Genomic DNA, 14,463 nt, shown 5'->3' on the forward strand with positions numbered 1-14,463 from the left:
ACAATATGTTCAGTTTCAAGATGTAATTTTAGTATTAGCTAGCCCTAAGTACTCTGACATAGGAACTTAGCTTGGAAGCACTACATCATGTGTTTGATTTTTTTGTCCTATAGGCGCCCACTTCCTAACATCCCTGATTATTAAGCTTTATTTTAAAAATGTACACTTTTAATTGCATTGCTTCTCTGCGTTGGTAACTCCAGAACCTCATGGGTATCTTCCTGAGAGTAGGGAACCTGGGAACTCTACTAATGCTCAGCAAACTTGATTTTCCTTATTCTTAAGGAAGCTGTCAGGAGTACCAATTTTGTTAAGCACTATGGCTAAAGGGACTATTTCATTTGCTAGACATATAAAAATGTTTTGAGCATTTATTTCAATTTGATTTCATATGTATATGTATACATGTATGTATATATATATATTTACACAAATATAGTAAAATTCTGGCAAAAATCCAGAAGCTGCAGTTTCAATCTACCAATTTCAGGCTGGGACTCGAAGACTACATGGAGAGGGAAGCTTTAGAAAAATTTAAAATGTGTTTAGTAACCCCTGAAGTAGACAGATGAAAGCTCATTTTAGCATACTGATCCTTTATCGGGTGGGGTAATTACAGTGTATGAATGAAGCTGAGTAGGAATGCTGATCTGAATCCAGTCCAACCCCTGTGACCACCTGTTTGCTTTATGTTTTATTCTCTCTTTTCAATAGAATAGCAGCCAGAGGCATGAGAGTCATTGTTTCATTCTTAAAGAGGTGGTTACTCCAGCTAAGAACAATCTCCCCCTGTCCTGAAGTCCATTATGTGACCATAGGAGGCAAGGACCCTTTTCTCCTCCTCTGCTTGGCAGTAAGAGTTTCAGCTGTCCCAGTCAGGCAGGAGCACAGACTGATTGATGTTTGCATTCAAGGAGCCTGGAACTCATTTGATAAATGAATAGTATCTTTAGCCAGCCCTCCTTCTTCTTGCTGCTGGGATTGTCAAACAGCTTTAAAGCTTTTCTTTGGCTTGAGAAGCTAAACAGAGTCATGTTTCTTAGGGAAACATTCTGCAAAGGGCTTTGCCCTGGGTGGAGGAGGGACAGGTTTCCTTTGATGTTTAGCAGCTGGCACTTTCCAGGTGGCTAATCTTCAAAGGCAAGTGTTAGGATCTTCCTCCAACCTGGTCCTCAGTTCTTTGTAGATAGCTAGGCTCATTTAATGTTTTACTTTACTTGGAATGCTAAATTGGAAGTCATAAACTCCAGATGGCCTTTTAAACATGTACCGTCCTTCCACCTGAAAGGGGCCCGGCTGCCGGCAGAGCACTGATGAGGCAGGTGGCACCTCCTCCTGAGCAGAAAGAATGCACTTTCAGTTCTGACCTCCTGTGATCCCAGTAAGTCGCATTACTCCAGTTGCTCCCTAATCTTTCCACCTGTGGAGCACGCATATCAATACTTCCCTAGCTAGCAGGGCTGCTGTGAGGCTGCCTTTTCTGGAATGCAAAAGCAAGTTTGAGATCATCAATCAACATATAATCTCAGGTTAATGCCAATTATAAAAAACCTGCCCCAAATGGTCTGGCTCCACCAGGGACATTGACAAGAGTTAGTAGCTGCAGCTGCTAGTTAGGAGCTGGTAAGCTGGTTTGCTACAGGACCTTAGAGCAAGTAAGAAGTCAAATACTACTCCTCTGAATTTTTTGAACCCTGATCTATCAAAACTATCAAATGTTAGTGGCAGCATCTCTATTGCCTTTGCTGGGAATGAACATTGTCTGGATTTTGCTGTAGCAGGTTTCTATCTCCTTGATACTGAAGATTTTCTGGGTGTACCAGCAGGCACTTTTCAGGTCTAATGGCAAGTGTAAGATTACCTGAGTCTGCATTTGAGAGTGAGCCTGGAATTTACATTATGGTGTTCTCTTCCCTGCTATGAGAGTTGTGGGGCAAGTCCTTGTATATCTTTGCCTGAACAAGCTCTGAAATTCTCCTGACATGCTCTTCTTTGATAGGGTCCACAGTGTCAGTCACTTTAACAGGCAGAAAATAATTTTGATGCACCAAAGTTTTGATCTCATGCAATTCTTTTTTTTTTCTTTTCTTTTTCCCCCCTTTTTCCTTTTTTTTTTTAATGTAAAAAGCAATCAACACAGAATTTCACTTGCAGATCTTATCATCCTGAAACATTTGGAAATTCTGGAAATTAAAATAAAATTTCCTTCTTTATCCAAGATGCAACGCTTAGTATTACCTTGCAATTTAACTGTTCATGGGGTGCAGTTTCTCTTCTGCTATGTGTTGTTACTGTCCAAATGTTCATTCCTTTTCTGAGGCCATCCACAGATGTTAAGTTGTAATTAATACCAACAATTGGCAATAGCAAACTACATTTAATGTTACAAAATAGAAGACAGGTTTTCAGGCACTGCACATTCTGGTGTAAACTACTGATGGAGCTTAAGATGTAACATTCTTAAAACTCAATACAGGCACAGCACTTCTAAGATGTTTACTCTAAGCAAATAACATTCATAAGTTGTCTTTTGAAAAGAGATACACGGGAAATTAGAACACAACACTACCAAACTCATTATTGTTAAATCTGAGTTTAAAACCATCTTGGAGATTTCCTAGGTTTAAAGCACTTAAATGTACTGATTCTATTTTTAAAATTTAATCGTAATAATTAATTACTGCATCTTAATCAGATATATTCTGCCACCAACGAGTGATTTATGAAATGTGTGTCTCTCCTCCCATCAGTGTCCTGTGTGCTGTAGTTTGCAGTTGCAGTCTTTGTAGGTGAGGGATTGTGCAGTTTACTCAGGGATACGTAGTAGCCTTTGCAGAATTAAAACTAATGACACTTACACAACCTTTCAATACGTCAAGGATGAGATAGGTTGGATGATTATTTACCTATTTTTAGATAGCAAAATTTTTCACTTATAGTTAATATTTCATTTTTAGATAAAAAAATTAATCCATCATTATTTTAACAAAAAGTAAAACTTCACACTCCATATGTAAAGTAATAATATGATAAGAAATCAGTAATGTGATATAGGAGATCCTTGAGATAAAAAGCATGTTTCTGATAGAATGTATATAGAAGGGATTAAAAAAACAATCTTGACCATAATATTATTTGGTACATCTTCCTGTTATGTTAAAAAATACATGCATATCTATATGAATAATTTTTCTTAAGGTGATTTTGAAATGTATGTATATTTAAATGCACCTTTCCTATTTGAATTCTCTTTCCAGCTGAGGTTTACCCCAAGATGTATCACACATGCTTTTTTCTGGTGACATACATGGCACCACTGTGTCTCATGGTGTTGGCCTATTTGCAAATATTCCGGAAGCTGTGGTGTCGCCAGGTAAGGCACTCAGCACTGCCTCTGTTTAATTGCTCTTGCAGCTTTGTGCAGATTCCCAGGTACAACCTCTTCCTTTATACACTCCATTTTGTCACTTAGGAATTTGATTTTTCCATCCATGCAGGTATACAGCCACCTTGGAGAGGCATTGAGATGTAATGAAAAATGAAGGCAGTCAGAAAGTAAACAGCTTTCACATGTCTGTGAAGGGCTTTCTCTTAGAGAGAAAGAAAGCAAAAGGCTTCAGAAAAATTGATTATAGATAGAAGGAAAATCTCTCTCACTGTATCTGAAATGCTTGCCAAAATACCTTAGATGACCTTATTTATACTGCCAAAATCTCCTGTAGCAGTCAAAATTTAAGATTGACTTTCTCATTTTGTTAGTTTTATTTTTATTTTTCTTACTCAGGTTGATGGCAGGTCCAATCTGAACAAAATGCAAACTAGAAGGTCCCACTATCAGTACTGGGAGACTGGAATTTCCTGATGTGAAGCTGGCTGTTACCAATTACATTTGATGTGAATTGATGACAAATAATTGACACAATTTCTACAGTGAACATCTTTTATTTCAAGATTCAAATAAAAATGCAGGAAGGAAAACAAGAACACTAAACAAAACAAACAAAAAAACACACCAAGCAGACAAACAAACAAAGAACATTTGAATTTAGGTGGCAAAATGATGTATGTTTTTTCAGGAATCTTTAAAAAACTATTTTGTGTGTGTGAACTGTAATTTGTCATGCACCAGTCTATGGTGCTCTCTGATGTCTTCTGCTTTGTCTAGGATTTATCTATAGCTGTAGTCCACCACCAGCTGCCCTGTCATTCTGAAAAGGACAAAATACTCATCCTGTTGAAGAAATAATGCAAGATATTCCATCTCAAGTGGCTCTAACATAGTTCATGTTTCTATCAACATATGGGCATGAATCACCTCTCTCACTAGCATGTTTGATACCATCCAATTCTGAGGCTGTCCTGGGCAGGGGATAATACCTGCCCCATCAGGAACATTTTTCATGTACTTCATAATGATTCATCGGAGAAATCACGAATAGACTTTGTATTTCTAAATATGTATGTGATAAAATTAAAAATCAAATCTTATACTGACAGAATATATCTCTCATAAGTAACGCATATACAGGAAATACCAAATCCATTTTAAGGCTTTTGATATTGTCCATAAGTCATAAGAGCAATTTTTGTCACTTCTAATCAGATTAGGTTAAACCAGAATTGCTGTTTATCCTGCTTGTCAGCTTTAAATTATTATTTTTGCTTTTAATTTCTTAGGTTGATAAGATTTAATAACAAGATGGCTTGGAGGTTAAATTTAACCTTTACAGTTTGAGGGGACTCTTCTCCAGAGCAAAGGATTTCTTGCTTAGTTTTAAGTTCAGTCTAAACATAGTTCTAATATGCTCTGCCTTGCTGAATCTGTCCTGTATCACCCAATAACTTTATCACCATAATCCTTCTCAACTTTCTCTTCTTTACAATCTGCCTACCCTCTCAAGCTCTGCATTAACTAAATTAATGCAAAGCTGTTGTTCTTAACCTACACATATTGCTGAATTGAAATTGCTGGCTCAGATGCAAAGCAGAAGTTGAATGACTGAAAACCATTTTTTTTTTTTTTGGGGTTCCCCCACCCCCACTCCCAAGACGTTTTAGCTGGTCTATTTGTTCTTCAGGTTTCTTCTCCCTATTCATCTTGCACACTGGCAAGGTTAGGATGATCCTTTGTTTTTCAGTGGCAAAAAGAGAAATTCTACTACAGGCTTAGTGCTACCAGTGGTGCCAAATTACAGCTGTCTCTGTGCCTGGCCTAGATGATAGCACTAAGTATAAGAGGCTGCACTAAGTGAAATTAAAACCACTGCGCATCTACTATCAGCTATGACTTGGCTGCAGGCATCAGGCACTTTTCTAGGTGCAGCAGGTGTGCTGTAATCAGTCATGTAGCACAAATTAATGAAGTGCTCTAAATGTGTTCTATGGTAACAGTTTCAATAAAAAATCATGCTGTTTACCAGAAATTCAGTTAAATGTGGTGATCTTATTGCAAGGTACAGTGATCCTTTCAGATGTACATGATAGAAAAAACACAACTAACAGTAGATGCTTTCTATGCCCTACATTTTTTCTAAAGGTTATTTTTCAAAATGTAATGTGTTGTGCATGCAAATTTTCAAATGAAAAAGAGAAGACTGAATTACAAGTTATCATTGCCATACTTTGTGTAATAGCTCTTAAAATTCCTGATTGTATAAATCAAGCAGATCTTTGAATTAACAACTCACTTTTATAAAGACAAGTACAATCATGCAAAAAATACTATAAATTTTGAGTAATTAATTTTAATTATTAGTAAGGAGGTAGTAATTTAGAAGTCTATGTTCTTGTGTGGATTTTAAGTAGATTAAAAATGGCTTCTGTACAAACAGAACTGAATGAACTGAATATGATGAAAATGTTGATACACAATTTGTAATATCAAGTTCCTAGTATGCTTCAATTTCCTCATGTCTGAATGCATTGACACTAAAGCACATTTGAATTCATAATTAGGAACTTTATTAATTTTCTTTTTGGTAGTTGAAATATACCGTCCCAATCTTTGCAAGTTGATACTACATTTAAGAGATTTTCTTTGGTTATAAGCCTCTTGATAACTATCTGAGGGGGTAGGGAAAAGGTGCATAAGAAAGCAAAACTCTAAATTTTAGTACTTGTTTATTCACAGCTAATAGGCTTTTCATAAAATGTTGGAATTACGCAAATGCTTCAAAATTATCTCTCTGACTGATTAATTACCAACAAGCAAATATATGCATTATGCTCCCGTGTGTACACTTGTGTACACTTGTACATACAGAATCACAGAATCATAGAAACATTTATCTTGAAAAAGGCCCCTAAGGACATTGAATTCAACAATAACAACCATTGAATTCAACCATGACAACCATATCACTGCCAAGTCCACCACTAAACCATGTCCCAAAGTGCCACCTCTGCTTATCTTTTAAATATCTCCAGGAGTGGTGAGTTAACCACTTGTCTAGCAGCTTGTTCCAAGGCTTGGCTCCCCTTTCTGTGAAGAGATTTTTTCTTATATCCAGTCTAAACCTCCCCTGGCTTAACCTGAGACCATTTCCTCTCATTCTGCCACTTCTCTGCTACACCCCACAGCCAAGTAGGGCAAATCCCCTGCAGCAGTACTGATGTGCAATTGTCAAGCTGGTAATTTCTGATTTCAGCTGTGTGAGTGGGAATCCACAGTAGAAGTGCAAGGGGCTGAGTTGTTTTAAATCCATGGATACATTAGTAAAAACTACATGTTACAAATTATCCCCAATTTTGCTTCAGTGCAGGATTTCCTGCTCATTACATGGCAACTTTGCCAAAATGTTCCAATAGTGTTTGGTGTGTACATAAATGCTGAACTAAGGGCTTGTCTGAAGATATTCACACACAGCTCCCACCCCAGCCAACAAATAAATAAATAGACCAAAACCAACAAAAAAACCCTCAACCAACCCCACAAAACCCCAACATAGTAGGTTTTCTAGAACAATTCTGAATGTGCATGCTTTTTATCTTATGTTTATTTTATCTTATGTTTATTTTATCTTATCTTTATCTTTTATCTTTTTATCTTTCTTAAATAAATACAAAATTTTCATAATTTTCTTGGCAGTTTGTCCGGATAAGCCCTGGTAAAATAAAAAAAAGTTACAACAGACAATGAACTTTTCGAATACTTTTGAAGTTGAAATATTTCTCAAGATATTAGTCACCCTACACACAGTTGTACTACACATAAATAAAACTGTATTTCTCGCCAAAAGGTTTTCACACCACGTGACAATGAAAATATTATAAATGTAATTGTAATAGAGTTCTCTGAGAAAGTCCTTGACATCTGCAGTCTTTCACATTTTGCTGCAGGCAGGACATAATTTAGAAGAACTGAAGCAAAATTGTTTTACTTGGTTTGTCTTATGTGAGGGCAGAGAAAACAAAAAAACATTTTTTTGATAGCATGGTCCTACATGCAACTCATTGCATGTCTTTGACTAATCTAATTCTTCCTGTGTCTTGGCACTTTTCCATGATTTCCCTTAGTTTAGAAGAACTTTGCAGAGAGATCCACACTTCAGCTGTGATTATTTCTTTAGCTACTTCACTGTCATATATGTTGCATGTGTGGAAGTTTTATGGCACTTAAAGCTATGCAGGCTTTAAATCCTGGTTTTCCAGTACTGAAAAACTGTTTGATATTATATATTAGCAGCATGTTAATGGGGAAAACTACTCTGCTATACAACAAAACATTTAATGTAGAACTTTAAAGCAATGTAATTGCAGCAATAGGGTTGGTAATTTTGATAGTCTGAAGATGTAGACAAGGCAAGGCATGTGGGAAGTAAAGAAAACTTCAAGACATCAGTTGATATCTGTGTATAAAATACAATTTTTTATGCAGTCCCTCTTGTGTATCTGAAATTCAGCTTGTTTCCTGCAGCTACATGAATTAAATTAATTTAAAAATCCTTTTTATCCCTGAGCTTACACTGTGTATGTCAAGGTGTCTGTTTGTCTTGTTATATCTGCAGACAAAATTGGTTTTCTAAAATGTTTCTTAAAATGCCCCTTATTTTGTTTGCCTTAGATCCCAGGAACTTCTTCTGTTGTTCAGAAGAAATGGAAGCCTCAGCAGCCTTCAGCACAGCCCCGAGGGCTGGGACAATCAACAAAGTCAAAGATTAGTGCTGTGGCAGCTGAAATAAAACAGATTCGTGCAAGAAGGAAAACAGCACGTATGCTAATGGTCGTCCTTCTGGTTTTTGCACTTTGCTACCTACCAATTAGCATCCTTAATGTCTTGAAAAGGTAAAGCTTATCTCAAAATATAAACACTTGTTAAAGCTTTCTAAAACCAGAATTCTCTGTTAAAAGATTCCTTTTATTCTGACAGATAGTTTTGAAGGGTAAGCTTACTTATTGCATGATAAAGAAGTGGAAAATAAGCATACCATTGCAAGAAAATATTATATATAACATATATATGTATATATATACATAACCTATCCATAGTACTTAAACTAGAAGTCAGATTGAGGAACCTTTATTAACAAGATCTTCCTCATGAAAATGATCTAACCTATCTCCTCATTAAACCTCATCATTTATGTGGGATTGCAGCTTGTTTGCTCTAAGTGCCCCCATGGAAGTGCAGTCACCTAAAGCAGCAGCTGAAGGTCAGCAGCAGAGTGCAATGTTGTGGCTTGGCTCCAAGGACTGGGAAATGCTGAGTTCAAACCTAAGCTACTCATGTACAGTTTTAAGACCTTAGACTAACCCTTCCATTGGTCCTATGAAGCTGTATTTTAACTTTTTATCTTTTTCTCTCTGTGCATTTCGTATGTAATTGTGTACACTCTTGGTTTTTGTACAGTGCCTGACAGACTGAGGCTTTGGTAAAGTTACACCTCATGAGCCCTCTGGAACACCAATAAATAATGGCAAATAACATAAGATTTGAATATCCTAAAAATAATAAGCATGTTATTTAGTGCTTTTTTAAATTGGAGTTTTATTGGAACATTTTCATTTTTAATGGATAATTTGAAGGTTTAAATTCATCCCACTCAATTCTGACCCTTCCCTGAGGCCTATTTTAAATACTTTTCATTCTCAAGTCCCTTTGTTGAAAATTTAGAGAGAAAACTATTTCCAGAAGATGTTTCATGCCACCTACAATGTGAAACAGAGGAAATACACAGGCTGCCTCAACAACAGCCTCAACAACATTTTCATTTCAATGTCAGAAATAATGCGTAAAGAGTCTGGGAAATGCAGATTTCTCTGGAGGGCAGAAACTGCTACAGTAGCCTCAGGTTTGGGGCCAGTTCAGTGCCTTTTCAATTCCAGAGATATTTGGAGAGTGGCCTAGAGAGTGTCTTGGAGAGTGGGCCTAGAGCCAGGAAGATCAGTGATATAAGTACATCAAAAGCAACTTTTCCTGTCTTTTCTTGGCTTATGTGACACCAGATGACTTTAGTTACTTGGCAGAAAACTTGTGCATCTTCACCATGGTAAAGTCTCAGCTGTGCCAAGCCACCAAGACAGGAGGCTGAGGGCTGGGGAGAGGATTTCTTTCTCTCAAGTAAAAGAGCACTGCTGAATCAGCCTTTTTGTGGTACTGCAAATAGGTCATCAGAGATAATATCAGGCTACAAGTTGTAAAATCTTTTTAAATGAATTATAATTTTGTCATCTTTCAGGTTTGCTTTTCTCTTTCTGCAGGGTTTTGGGGATGTTTAATCATGCTGATGACAGAGAAACTGTATATGCCTGGTTCACATTCTCACACTGGCTTGTATACGCAAACAGTGCTGCCAATCCTATTATTTATAACTTCCTCAGTGGTAAGTTACCATTACCTAGAATTCAAGTTTAATGTATAATTTGAATGTAATGAACCATAACAAAAATTAATGACCATGTAACTTCAGCTCAGCTCCTCCAGTGGGAGCTAGATCCTCTTCCTAGAAGAAGTTGCCTGAAGTATCCCATTACCCTCAGGCTGCTACCAATAAGTAACCTGGAGTGTGCCAGGGCCTGAGTCCAAGTGCTAGAGTGTGACATTAATGTGGCAGAGAAGTTCCTGGCATGACTTTGATCTGAAACAATTACCATTTCTCTAAACACTCCTGGATGCTCTCTGGCAGGTAGCACAGTCCAAGGGCTGACCCCAGCAGACATGTTATATCCAAGTATTGGGATTTGGAGGCTGTGAGTCTTTAACAGCACCTGCATGGCCAGACTGTGCCAAGTAGGGTCATTTTCAAAAACCAGCCAGGATGCTGTTTACTTACTAGTATAGATTTCTCTAGTTTGTATTTGTGTCATTTGGCTTGGAGAGCAGAATGAGGACCTGACCTGGTAGTATTGCAGCTAAATACAGGGAGGCAAAACTCTATTGATACTCACTACATATTGGCCCACTGTAGTTTTTTTTTGTGGTGTGTAGTATGAGAATGATCTGAACAATTTCCTCTGAGCCCCAAAAGCATGGGATTGTCAAACATTGTGAATCTTCTTTAAAAATCTATTAATGATAAAACACAAATTAGCTATTCTCTCTCATTTCACATATCAAGTAAGGATTCAATCATTCAAGCCTATATTTGCTCGATTATTTTTTGTTACATATGTAAATAATCAGCAGACTATCTATGAGGTGGTTTTATTAGTCATTCTAGTTTGTCCATTCTGTCTAGCCAAGAATAATTCTGTCTTCACATCACACCTCACATGTCTTCTTAGAAAGGTTGTCTTTTTTCTGTCTTTCTCCAAGATGATTAAACTGATTTTCTGCTTTTGCATTAGAAGAGCATCTGGGTGGTTAGCATTAATTTTGCTTTAGATAACTCCTTTATATCCGAATATATGAAGTTTGATGAAATGCGATTTATAGTACAATTTTTTCATGAGTCATTTTTGTGGTTGACAGGGAAATTTAGAGAAGAATTTAAAGCAGCATTTTCCTGTTGCATCTTTGGCATTCGCAGCCACCATGACGAACGGTTCAACAGAGGTCGTGCCAGTACAGAGAGTCGGAAATCCTTGACCACCCAGATCAGCAATTTTGATAACGTTTCAAAACTTTCAGAACACGTTGTATTGACCAACATAAACACAATTCCATCAAATGGTACTGCATCTATTAGCCACTGTTAGTATACTGGTCCCTATGCCTTTTGATCCCATAGCAGTAAATTCTAATTCTGCATCCATCAATATTGGGATCTGAGCACAAAGAGAGAAGGGTGTTTAAAATTAAGAACTGACTGTAAGAAAAGAAAATTAAAATAAATATTTTATAGAATATGCCATAACTTTGATTATATAATGAGGGAAGAAAATTTCTCACGTTTATTTCAAGTCGTGTTGCAGATAGCTAGGGAGCAAAGCATTCATATTTTATACAAATATTTTCTCTGGATGCCTACTTTAGACTCCTATGTAAATAAAGAACAAGAATCTGAGAGTATAAAAATTATTTTCCTTATCATTGGAGTGTGTGTATTAACAGGTCTCATCTAATTAGCTGAAGTTGTGGTATATTTTATAACAAATATTTTAATCAAAATTGGGTGTAGAGATTGAACTACTGTTAATGTCTTTTACTATTTCAAATTATCTGCTTAGCATGCATTCTGGTGGGATTTAGGCTGATCAAATAAGAAATTAATATTAATTTATTTTCCAAAATTTTTTGTTCTTTTTCATGGTAGGCTATTGCATGTGTTCAGGAGCAGCTGGGAAGCCACTTTTCACTTAATGTAGAAGGAATGGGGTTTTCCACCTGAATTCAGTCGTATTGACATTCCTTTATGTACAGCACAAGAAAAGTTACAAATATGAAACTCATATGACAGTGTGGCTGTAAATTATGTTTTGGCCCTTGTTTCTGATTTATTCTCTTCTCTCTGTCCTCTGCTCATGGCAGGGGAGTTAGACTTGATGGTCTTTAAATGTCTCTTCAAACCCAAACCATCAATGATTCCATGACTGACTTATAAACAGGAAGCCGTGTGCTCTGCTGGTCAAAGAGGCATCTGGATAAGGAGCCGCAGGGCAATTTACTTAATAGTACATAATAATAAGTAGTAGAACACATTAAAATGTTGAAAAGTTAAAAAATCTAGATTTATACATTAGAAATGTCCTTAGTCTTCAGTCAAGAAGCTTTCACTTCAAATTTTCAAATGCAATTTGAAACATTTTCTGGAAGACCTTTTTATTAATAGATAATCACCTGCATAGTGTTCATAGAGAGATAATCAGAGACTCAGTTAGCCAGCCACCTGATACAAGCAGTGAAATGATCTTAAAATCTTTATTTTATCTACAGATATCCCAGCTATGCTCAGCCCATTGAAGTCAGCAGAGCTGCATCTCCACATACCCGGGATGAGCATGACTTCAAACATAGATGAAGCCATGAGGGTTTCTGCAGAAGACACTGTCAAACCAGAGAATGCAGAGTGGGATAAATTTGTCCCTAACATAACTAAACTCACTTCGATGGAGTTACAGCAAGGATGACTTTGGCTCAATACACTACAACTGCCACAGAGTGTCACATGCTTTTAGCTGTGGTACAGACTACAACTGGACAAAGGGGTTCCTTCAAAATAACTGCCTATCCTCTTTTTTCTCAGTCTTACAGAAACCTACTTACCTCAGTATGAGCTAAAGAACATGTCTTTACAATTCTTTTTAAAGATTGCATTGTATCATACTTTGTAAATATTGTAGATATTTATTTTTATATATTTTAGATGCTGTGAAATGTTCTAAAATGTATCATATAAAGAAATCTAAGTATTTGAAAGAAAGCTCAAACATCATTTATTTATATCCTCTTTCTATAAATGATTGATTTATGTACAAAGAATGCTTACTTATGCACTAGTGATATTCTGGCATTACTTTGCACTTCTTTTTCTGCAAATCCACTTGTAGTAAGTTCTATGTTTATTATGGAACTTTAACTTCACACTGATTTGGGCAGAGTCCACATTACTTTTCTAAGTACAGACCTGCTTCTAAGATGTGAATGCAAAGTGCTGAAAGTCACATATTTTCATAAGATTACACTTAAACAGCCTTTTATTTTTTTCAGATTTGAGTGCCTAAAAAGTAACCATTTAAATAAAACTTATGTGATGCTCAAAGGTGCTATAGGCTCAAATTTCCTGCTCAGGCCAATAGGAATAACAAGTGTCAGCACCTCTGAAGGACTGGACATTGTAACTTTGGTAGCTCATTTTAGTCCATAATGTGTACATGTTACTCCAGAAGATCTCTGAAAATCTTTAACGTAGGAAACATTAATTGTCTTTCATTTTCATGACTTCTCTCTCAAATGCCATTTATAACTAAAGATACAATCAATTCTAGATCTATATAGCTATTTACAGGATAATCTCTCTGGCCTGGAGCTTAGTACTATGTATTGTACTTTTCTTCTTAAAGGATGAACTTGGTGCATCAGTGGAGACTTAGTCTTCTAGAAGAATGTGGTCTATTGGTTAGAAAGAGGCTAATTATGAGAACCTGAGATACAATTTCCTTGTGGCACTATTCTTGCATTTCAGTCCAGATTTTTCAAAAGAATAGGTAAGATGAGAGGGAGGACTTTTTTATTAAAAATTTTTTGGCATAGGAAGAAGACAGTCTCATGTATTCAAATGTTTCTATAAAGCCAATTATTAATTGACCAGGTATTATTTGATTACCTTTTGTAAATATTTTTTCTAGGTTTTTCTTTGACCTAATGTCATGCAATGTATTATCTGTCATGGCAACTATAGTCTTATGAAGTGCTCAATCACTTTATGCTTTAGCCTTCCCCAACAGCTGTTTTACTTGACATTGTTGCGATTCCTCCTAGTTTTCAATGCTGTTAAGTGAGAGAAAGGGATTTGCATTCATTTGGATATTAAAGTTTTCTATTTAAAGAGAAAAAGGAGAATACTGTTTTTTAATTAAAAAAGAATAAAGAAAAATATCTAAACGGACAGAATGTTTAAATATCAAATAAAATAATAGGATTTTCAGTATTTGTATGTGTAAGCTTCATTTTTAAGTAAAGCTATTATATCAATGTTATTTTAAGAAATTATTTTTCTTCATCTCTTCTAAGAAAAATAAAACTCAAATAACTGTGGAAAGCACAGCAGGATTTGATTTCATAGCTATTGCACTTCCTTTACCATAAGAAGACTATTTTTGCTCTTCAACCATGGAAAATGCAGAATTGATAAAGAGTGTTGAACAAGATATATATTTTTTCTATATAATTTGAAATGATTTAACAAACACCTGCTGAATTAAAGCATTACAGATACGGGGAAACAGAATTTAAAAAGTCCTCTAAGCTTTTCTTTTGTTTAGTTATAAGCAAATAAATAATCATAAAGTTAAAAACTAGTATTGCAACCCAGCTGCAAAATAATTATCAGTAATCATTTATTTGAGACATAAAATATCTCAGCC

General features: G+C 36.0%; 1 protein-coding gene across 2 annotated transcripts in view; it reads left to right on the forward strand.

The window, feature by feature from the left end:
- The window catches only part of HCRTR2 (hypocretin receptor 2), a 33,555-nt gene extending 19,575 nt beyond the window's left edge, over positions 1 to 13,980 (forward strand). The window contains exons 4-8 of one of the 2 annotated variants that reach the window (XM_030945757.1): positions 3,258 to 3,373; positions 8,063 to 8,283; positions 9,700 to 9,821; positions 10,910 to 11,110; positions 12,314 to 13,980. In XM_030945757.1, coding sequence (XP_030801617.1) covers positions 3,258 to 3,373; positions 8,063 to 8,283; positions 9,700 to 9,821; positions 10,910 to 11,110; positions 12,314 to 12,507 — 854 coding nt within the window. In that variant the 3' untranslated portion in view covers positions 12,508 to 13,980. The remainder of the gene's footprint in view (positions 1 to 3,257; positions 3,374 to 8,062; positions 8,284 to 9,699; positions 9,822 to 10,909; positions 11,111 to 12,313) is intronic. The other variant, XM_030945758.1, reaches the window with a different exon arrangement.
- The last annotated feature ends 483 nt before the right edge of the window (positions 13,981 to 14,463 follow it).

Source organism: Camarhynchus parvulus, chromosome 3, assembly GCF_901933205.1.
Source record: "Camarhynchus parvulus chromosome 3, STF_HiC, whole genome shotgun sequence".
Lineage (NCBI taxonomy): Eukaryota > Metazoa > Chordata > Aves > Passeriformes > Thraupidae > Camarhynchus > Camarhynchus parvulus.